Source organism: Hylobates moloch, unplaced genomic scaffold, assembly GCF_009828535.3.
Source record: "Hylobates moloch isolate HMO894 unplaced genomic scaffold, HMol_V3 SCAFFOLD_3, whole genome shotgun sequence".
NCBI lineage: Eukaryota > Metazoa > Chordata > Mammalia > Primates > Hylobatidae > Hylobates > Hylobates moloch.
The window spans coordinates 48,420,489-48,430,714 of record NW_026652278.1 but is presented as its reverse complement, the minus strand read 5'-3'; the positions used below and the strand labels follow the sequence as shown (position 1 = coordinate 48,430,714).

The 10,226-nt window shown below is 35.7% G+C and overlaps 1 protein-coding gene across 1 annotated transcript; it reads left to right on the top strand.

Annotated features, from left to right (window-relative positions):
- The first annotated feature begins 6,038 nt into the window (after positions 1 to 6,038).
- On the top strand, positions 6,039 to 6,446 carry LOC116478798 (large ribosomal subunit protein eL31-like). The gene has a single exon (XM_032754576.1). It carries the CDS (start codon positions 6,069 to 6,071, stop codon positions 6,444 to 6,446), a length of 378 nt encoding a protein of 125 aa, XP_032610467.1. The 5' UTR covers positions 6,039 to 6,068.
- The last annotated feature ends 3,780 nt before the right edge of the window (positions 6,447 to 10,226 follow it).

Sequence of the window (10,226 nt, the reverse complement as noted above, 5' to 3'; positions counted from 1 at the left end):
GGAGACTGAGGCAGGAGAATCGCTTGAACCTGGGAGGTGGAGGTTGCAGTGAACCGAGACTGCCCCATTGCACTCCAGCCTAGGCAACAAGAGCAAAACTCCATCAAAACAAAACAAAACAAGCAACAACAACAACAACAACAACAAAAACTAGTATTTATCCGGAAAGAATAAATATACTGAGTGTGACTGACACACAATGAATGACCAATATCAAGGTGTGCTGTGTTTCTTAAGCACATACCCAGAATGTAGCATCCTGTGGAGACCACCATTCATGCCAATTTGACTGAGAATCAACAGTACCACCAGAAGAGATCAGGGGAAAAATTTAGGGAAAATTTAAAAGGATCCAGTAATACATATAAGAAATAATAAACTTGGAAGGGGATTGAAAAAATACACACACTTGTAGTCTCAGATGTTCATATATCAATGCACACACCATGGAAAAATAAAATTTGAGATTTATGATGTAGAATAACAAATACTGATTGATAAGTTGTTAGGATAAAACTTAAAATTTATATAGGAATAGATTTTTAAAGTATATATTATTGAATAGGAACAGATTTGGCCAGGAGAAGAGAAAGAGAAAGAGGTAGATTGGTGCTAAATGTCTAAAATAGATCTGATCTTATTTCTGATAAAATATACGAGGAATAAATGATGTCTAACATATAGGAGGTGATTGATATGTATTTGCTAAGTTAGAGAAGAAAAAATAAGCAACAAAACAAGTGAGATTTTAAAATATATGTAGAAAAACCGGCTAGAGAAAAATGGACAAAGATGAATGAAAAGTTCAAAGTGTTAATTTAGATATAAAAAATTAAATGAGAAAAAAGTGACTAAAAGTGACAAAATATAAAAAGTCAATGTAATTGGATATCAAAGAAAAAGAGGTATTAAGACATAGTATTAAGATATACTGTGTCACCCAAAAGAAAAGAAAATAAGTTTAAAAATGTAGGATAATTAAAATTAATAATTTTAAAACAAACAGGAAAAAAATAGCTAGTCACAGACAAGTCATGTGGGTCCACAGGGAATTTCTAGGACAGTCAAACTTCCTGGACTAATAGTTTCCAGCTGAAGCAGATGGTGTGCATTCTTCCATGTTAAGGAACAAAGAGAGAAAGATCCATATGTCATCCTTATGCTCCTCACCTTTATAGTTGAGAATAAAAATCTCACATCCCAACCACTGTATCTCTCATTACTTCATTGTTCTGTAGGAAGAGAAAGAGAACGTTGCAGAACATCTACGGGTATTCTTAATTCCTGTGATTGCACCGCTAAACAACAGGACAGTTGAGCCACTACCAACACTGCCGTCATCACAATGAGTGCAACAGCATGTCCTCAGAAAACTTCTCTGGTTTCTCAGATCTCTAAAACAATTAATACCTACTATATAGAAATTCATGATCAGGTAAATTGAAGCATACAAGAAGCCACTGAATAAAAAGAACAATTGTTACATACTATATGACCACATAAAGGAAATTGATGCTATACTTGCTATACTATACAAGATGTAGATCCTAACATTGGCGTGGGGGAAAGATCCAGCAGCAATGGGGAACTCCAATGCAACACACTACGGTAAAACCAATGTATCTGGCAGTTTCTTATTATGTCTTCACTTCCTTCCCAAGGGAGGTACAAGAAGTAATGAGGAAACCTAATGCGGTCTCAGAAAAAGGAATTTGTTTTAAAACTGAATGAGAAAAAGTGATCATGGTGTCCTGGCAGCATGGTAGCATGGCAGAAGTGGGAAAAATGAACATAGAGAGTTGATTGCACAAACTCTGAAGAAAAAAGAAGCATGAACCCTGTACCTTAAGTTTCTGAAATGGAAGACATAGAATGTAGAATTCTTATAATGCAATACTAAATTATCTGCAAGAGGAAGAAATGGGGGAGGGGGATCTGAGGAAACAGAATATTTAAAAAGTAAGTTCAGAAAGAAAAAAAAGAGACAAAGACAAATTTTGGAAAATGCTAGTGACATTAATAACTGAGTCACAAAAGCCATGGATAATGAGGGCAATGGCAAGATTTCCTCCAAAAGTGAACTTCAGATAAAATTAGGAGAAAGGCAGAATAATGAATGAGATAAGCCATTTGCAGGAGAAACCCACTCTTACTGATAATCTGTAAATGGAATTGCTGACTTGAGTGCCCTTCAGGAAGATATATCTGGAATGTGATTATAAATAACAAAAGCTTAAACCTAATCAACTGTATGCACTATGGAGAAAAGAATGCATTTACAGAAGGTGATGGTTGATCTGCACAGAGTCTAAAATTTATGGACTTAGATACAAAGTGATTTTCTTTTCTTTTCTTTTCTTTTTTTTTTTTTTTTGAGAAGGAGTCTCGCTCTGTTGCCAGGCTGGAGTGCAGTGGCACAATCTCAGCTCACTGCAACCTCCTGAGTTCAAGCAATTCTCGTGCCTCAGCCTCCCAAGTAGCTGGGACAAGAGGCGGGCACCACCACACCCGGCTAATTTTTGTATTTTTAGTAGAGACGGGGTTTCACCATGTTGGCCAGGATGGTCTCAATCTCTTGACCTTGCCATCTGCCCGCCTTGGCCTCCCAAAGTGCTGGGATAACAGGCATGAGCCACCGCGCCTAGCCCGTGGTTTTCAAAATATCTCTATCATTACCCTGCTAGAGCTCAGATCCAAGCAGTGAACCTCTTCCATTCATTTATTGTTCCTTTCCAAGTTCCTTACTGTTTGTGTTAATTCATATTGCCAACATTAATGTTTTTCTGAAATTTTGTATTTTATAACCTGGCATATGTAGAAGTATCACTACACTCAACAGACCAGGATGTGTGTCCTTATTCGGCTAATTACCAACTTTGCATCCCAACAGCAGATTATTTAGCTTCGAGTAAGGTTATGATTAATAAATAAAAGAATATGCACGAAAACATTTTGAAAACTGTAAAACATTATTCAGATGTTGAGCACTGCTACTTAAATCTTTGTAACATTCTGAGTTGGTTGCTTTAAGGAATTTTTTAAACTTTTGCAAATGAAGTAGCTTAGAAGCATATTCCTGTGGTGTGAGCTAGCCTCACAATGTATAATAAGAGTTTTACAGACTGAGTCAAGCTAGGTGTGGTTGTCTGGTTGCTGCAACAAGGTGCTTTTGTGATCATTTCTAAAAGAAACCTACCTGCAGCACAGGTTGGTCTTCTCCAAAAATACGTCTCTACTGAAAGCTGGCACAAGCTGCTGAAATGGCTCTATTTCATGAAAGGCACATAGAGCATAAGCTTACCTAATTAATAATTTTCACAGTTGTTTTCCTTTTCCTCTTTGCAGCTGCTGAATGGAGTGGCTCTGATTAAGCCATACCACATCGTGAGAAACATCGCTTTGCAAGGGTGTTACGTTCTGAATTTCCCCCTACTTTGATCCCTGCTCATTGGCCCCTTTGATCTCTAAGCAGGATGTACAAGGTTCACTAATCAATGCTTTCCCTCATTTTTGGTTCTTTGTCTGTGAAGTGTTTATATTGAAATCATTGACTAGAATAGGTGAATATGTATGACCTGTGTCTTTTTCCATTTCGTCTTTCCATTTTCAAAAGACAGAAGGAAGAAAATATTTTCAAACGAGTTTTCATTCAAAGCTGAGTTAAGCAGCAAAGTATATCTTGGGGATTGCAGATGGTGCTCAATTCTTTTTCCTTAAAAATTTGGATCACTTTCTAGGGAGAATTAAAGGATGGCAGAATGAAAGAATCATTCCCATTGTTGTCCATTCCAAACCATGCAAAGTGGAGCATAAGTCCCTTTAATCTCGATGCCAATGGAGAAATGTACCTGCAGCAGGCTTAGTGCTAAATTTTCCAAGCACTAAAGGGTCTCCTTCTCTTGAGGACTCACAGGTATATGGAAAAGTAAGAAGCCTAGCACTGAGGAAAAACCAATAAAACAAAACCTAAATGTTAAGCTAAAAATGGAGAACACCCACAGCAAGTACTATTGGAGTTTAGAAAAGGGAGACAGCCCTTGATAGCTGGATAATCAGGAGAGACCTCTTAGAAGAAGTAGGTTTTGTTGGTTCAGATTCATCCCAGAGAGTGGGAACTGTGTGCAAAGTTTTGGAGCAGGAAATGCCATACCACTCTTACTCCTAATGAACATGTGAAGAATCAACCCTTGTTTGAAGGTGACATATCTTTTGCTATCCATTAATACCCCCATCCTTCAATTTTTATTACAAGAGAGAAAATGAGGGCAGGTATCAACCATACCAAATTATTCTATGGGATATCCTGTTTTCCATTTTACCTTGTATCAATACCTTACCAGATCAGACATGGCAGGGCTAATTACTGTATTCCCTCTCCTTTGATATAGCACAGCCACTTCCAATGTAGCCTAAGTCATTAAGCCTTGACCAAAGAGCAAACAAGTCTCAGTTCCATAGTTTCATATGAAGAATTTTATCAAAAACTACTTACATCTTCCACTTTCATAGAATCACAAAATTGCTTATTGGAATATGAAAGCTAAATGACACTTCAAATTTATTGTGGTCAATTCCATCAATTTCCAGATGAGGAGACTTGAATCTCAGAATGGTTATGTGGTTTGCCCAGAGCTTCACGGCTAATTAAATCCCAGGCTTTTCATCCTGTGCTTTCCGCTGCATCAAATTTTCCTTATTTATTAAGCAAAATAATTATATCTCTGAGAGTTTATCTACCTCTAAATTCTATGATGTCTTTCTTTATAAATCTTGGAAAAAATCAAAGCCTGAAAGGCAGATTACAGCACTCTAATTTTGGTTCACAAAGGACCACACTAAACTGGCCTGCTGTGGTTCAAATGTGAAGTGCTAAATGGTAGAGCAAGTTAATGCCCTGGTTGTTTGCTGTTGGAGGTAAAAATATATCTGTAGGTCTCAGCCAAGTTCCTGTGGATATTTGTCCACATCCCCAAAATACCACACACACTTGGCAAGAATGGAAGATTACAGCCAAGCAAGGCCCAGATCTTGAATAGCAAGAGTATTTCGAGTAAAGAACAACATACAATGGCAAAGCTGTCATTCTTAGGTATGCCATTTATCTCCATAACGTTCTGTAATGTTGTTCTTTTCTCTTTGTTTCTTCTGCCTTTCCCCATCCTGTATTCCAAACTCTACAAAATTGCAAGAATTCACTTTCATTTTGTTATATTTGAGATAGGATAAAAATTACAATGAAATAGTTCAGCTATTCATTGCATTTTCTTCTATGTTTCTATATTTTCCAAATTTTCTCTAAAGTGACAATATATATTAATTATAGAATGAACAAATAAACCTCCTTACAAACAATTTAGATTACTAAGGTACTGACAGCTAGAATTTTGAAATTCTCTCTCGAAAGTCATTCCAAGTTGTTTTCTTTCTGGTGTTTTATAGCCACTATATTGCTATTTGTTTTCCTTACAAGGGAACTTGAATGAGATGCTTAAATTTGCTGTGGGTAGACTTCTTTTGGAAAAAAAAAAAAGCTGTATCATTGGAACTGGTGAATACTACTTTAGCATATTGGTGAAAACAGAGACTGGATATGGCAGCTATCTGAGCAACATATTATCCTAAGATGTTTAAATACAGCTTACTAAAAGTGATTAGGGCCACTAGATCTCCCTATTGACTTGGATTAATGCCATAATTCAGAAAAAAATTGGCTTTATAGATGAATGTTCACATTAAATTGATTGGCAAGATAGAATTTAAGACCAAATTCATTAAGAATTTCAGAATCTTGAAAGACATGCCTTCTAACTCAATGCTATTAAAGCTTTGATTGATAAATTCTTTTTTTAAATTTACCACACTTTAAACACATATTGTCAAACTTGCTTACTTGTTTTAAAGATGAGTTGAATTAAAGTCCTAAAATACCATTTAGCATGCAATAATGTTTACCCTATTGCAGACCTACTAGAGACACATTATAGTAGTCATATTGTAACTCTTGTACACTTAGAGAACGATGACAAGGAATCCCTCGTGCTTTTCCTTTCCAACTTGGACCTGGCAGAATGGCTCCTGCAAAGAAGGGTGGAGAGAAGAAAAAGCGCCGTTCTGCCATCAACGAGGTGGTGACCCGAGAATACATCATCAACATTCACAAGCGCATCCATGGAGTGGGCTTCAAGAAGAGTGCCCCTCGGGCACTCAAAGCGATTCAGAAATTTGCCATGAAGGAAATGGGAACTCCAGATGTGGGCATTGATACCAGGCTCAACACAGCTGTCTGGGCCAAAGGAATAAGGAAAATCCCAAACCGAATCTGTGTTTGGTTGTCCAGAAAATGTAATGAGGATGAAGATTCACCAAATAAGCTCTATAGTTTGGTTACCTATGTACCTGTTAACCACTTTCAAAAATCTACAGATGATAGTGTGGATGAGAACTAATCACTGATCATCAAATACCTCAAATAAAGTTATAAAATTGCAAAAAAAAAAAAAAAAAAAGATGACAAGAAGGAATACGTAAAGCGTTTTTAAAGAATTCTTTAAATTTGACGACAGTAGTCTAAAGACTCAAAGTGAAATTTACCAGGTTAAAGTCTTGGATCATTTTCCCATAAAAAATCCCTACCACTTCTTTTGATGAGAGTTGAATTGCGAGTCACAGAAACCTGTGCATCTCTGTCACTTTTTCGTATTCTGCTTCCTACCAAGCAGAATCATAGCTTGTTTCTCATATACTGCAACCCTCTCCCCCAAGATGTGACTCAAGGGAAAAAAGCATTCATCATATAAGGCAGCATCTATTAAGCACATTGTGCTGTGCTAGACCCTAGGCTAGGTGCTTTCAGGCCCTGTCTTACTAAGTCCTTGTGGTAAAAGACCATCCATCTTTACAGATAATCCAAAGAACCTTCAGGAGGATTATTTGCTAGATATATGTAAATACAAAAGTATTAAACCATAGAGTTGCAGAGAAAATCTTCTAACTCCTGTAGCTGCAGCCATAGTGTGTCTAATCTATCATCATCAATATTCTGGCCCCAAGAGATATCAAACAGAGTTATTATCACCTTACCTAGGCTAGAGAGAAAAGTCTGATCAAAAGCCTTCATATTGAAAATCTTTCTTGATTCCTTGATTGGCCTTTTGCCCTTCAAGTAGGAGAGGAAGTGCTTATGAGTCTCCCTCACAAAAGAAAAAAACCACTTACTTTGAAATTTACTGGCAAGTCTTCAATATGTATGCTGATGTCCTAGAGGCTTTGTTGGTAACTTGAAACACTGGGTAACAAAAGTACTATTTCCCTTCTTCTCTTTATTTTTCCTTTCCTATCTTCCTTTATTTATTTCCCTCTCTTTTTCTTCTCCACTCCACCTCTGTACGAGTGTGTGCATGTGTGTGCCTGTGGATATCCATTTGAGTTTATGGAATTGACTATACAGGTATTTTAGTCTAATGCAAGCATGAAATCAGAGGGGAAAATTGTAAAGAAGGAAACATGTATGCCTGGTGCCATCACCTCATCTCATTGTACCTCATATTACCTACCCTCTCTTCCCAGTGCTGCACCTGCCTGATGAGTAATGCCTTTGTCATGCTTCCTTGGCTGACCTTGCTTCCAACCTATTGTTCATTTGACAATTTGTTACTTAATTAACACTGTGTGCCAGTCTTGTGCTGGATGGACATTTTTCAGAAACTATTCTATGCTACGCATTCTTGGTTCTCTAGGTATGTTCAACCACACACTCTCATCAAGCTTTTTGGAGAAGGGGAGAGTTTGGTAGTCAAATAAGTTTGGAATTAAATCTAGGAGCTGAATCGAATCTGATTTCTCATTCAACACAAAACAGAAACAGCTTTGATAGACATTCTTGTCACAATTTGGGAAATTTCAATATAAACTGGGTATTATATCATATTAGGAATTACTGTTATGCTTTTATGTTATTGTAATATAGTTATATAGAAAAATGGCCTTATTCTTAGGAGATATATGCCATGTTCAAGGGTGAAGTATTTCATGTGTCATGATGCCTGAAACTTATTTTCAAATGGTTTCAATAATCATAAATTTATCTGTAATATTAAAACTAATATACTTATATAAAAATATACAGTTCTGCAAAAAATGCTTATATTTATATATTATATATACATTTGTTACATACTATATGTTCATATAGTGAAAGTATATGTTTATTATCATTTACTACTATAAAACGAGTATATATGTTTATCATTTATAAATCAATATGTATATTATATTATTATATATGAATATATTTATACACAATGTGTATGCTTATATATTATATATAATGAACATGAATATATAAATAGCATATAATGTAGTAATTTTTACTGAATTTATATATTGTATATATAAATATATTAATAAATACATAATATAAACACAAACCATTGCTGTGAAGATTAAGTAAATATATTTTTATTTTCTGAAATATGTTTACCTATTTTGACTAACCTTGGGCACATAGCATTTTGGAGTACTGGGAAATTAATTTGGATAGCATGAGGAAGAGAATGAAGTTAATTAATGAGAAATTCTGTTCACGGGTAATTAAGAGTTGACTTTGAAGGACAGAAAATGTCCTTATGCACTAGACTTTCTGAAGCAGGAAAGACCAATTTGTGAGGGAGGAAGAGGGGGATGCTGCTCCTAGACCAATTTGGGGACTTCTAGACCTCTGCAGGAAGTACCTCACTCCTCACCGCACCCCTTAAACTACTGCTTACAGGGATTGCACTGCTAATTGCAGAGTGGTAAGGGTTGGGATACATGATGAAAAGGTTTGTTTTTGGAAAGAAACTTCCCTATTTCACTTAGATTATTGTGAAAGATGTTTCTGATGCAGGCAAATGAGCCAGGCAAAGACTCTGCATATCTGGTATAAAAAGCAAAATTCAAATATTAATGCTGATTACCCTAAAGAAATAAACACCCATAACAGTGACTCTGTAATGTGACTATGATAAGTAGGGTGTTACTGTTTTATTTCCTCTTCTTTGTCCTTGTGAGAAAGAGATGAAGATCATATCTCCCCTTGGAAAAGTAATGGCCCAGAGGTAGTTCCTTTTTGGTCTTAGACATATTACATGACTTTAGTTAACTACCTTTGTTTCTCCATTTAAGAGATGGAGATAACAATAAAAATTTAGCTTAAAGCATCCTTATGAATTATAAATTACGTATAAAAGTAATTATGAATTATAAACTACTTTGTAAAGCAAGCTGCTATATAAATGCTCAATAATATAGTCCTTTGCAGCACATGGCACCCCCTAACAGGAGCTTATTAAGAAGTTTCAACTAAAGAGCTTCTGCACAGCAAAAGAAACTACCATCAGAGTGAACAGGCAACCTACAGAATGGGAGAAAATTTTTGCAACCTACTCATCTGACAAAGGGCTAATATCCAGAATCTACAATGAACTCCAACAAATTTACAAGAAGAAGTTTCTGTTTAACTTGGATTAATTCTTTCAAATTTTTTTTCCTCTAAAATGAACCCAGTACTATGACTGGGAAAACACTCATGACAGAGCTAGGATTTGATTACAGGTATTTCTCTGCACAGAATTTCTGTGGATGAGAACATGAATTAAAAGCTAAGCCACATAAATTAAAAACTAAACTACAGAATGTAAAAACTAAAGACTGTGCATGGGCATTTTCCATAACAAAATACTTTACATTCTTATTATCCCAGAAAGTCTCTTGTGAGATCACAATAACTATTTCTTGTTGAATATGATATTATGACAAAGCATTTTGCCAACTTAGCTTAGCAGAAAACCCATTATGTTACTTATCTAAATAAGTTGCATTTCTTTCTTCAAAGTAAAGACTTCATATGACTATTAAACATCAATTAAGCTTTATACTGACCATATACTATAATATTTTGCATTATACAATAATGGGCATTTTATGAAAAAGAGCTAAGAGAGGGTACAGTATTTGCTCTCTAGAGATGTCCACAATCTGAAAGATGTGTCAGACAAGGTTTAAAATGTTGAGCTCTGTGTCTAAGAGACAATGTCAGTTAACTACCTGAGAAAACATATATTACCCAGGATGTAACTAAAACACCATTCAAAAAATGTCCCCATTTGCTTGCAGACATTGAATTAATGCATATGAGAGAAAAGATCTAATTTCTTTATTTCCATTTTCTTGCCTCCATTCAAATGATA

Coding starts and splice junctions, on each gene's coding strand:
- LOC116478798 (XM_032754576.1), top strand. CDS start 6,069: ATGGCTCCTGCAAAGAAGGGTGGAGAGAAGAAAAAGCGCCGTTCTGCC.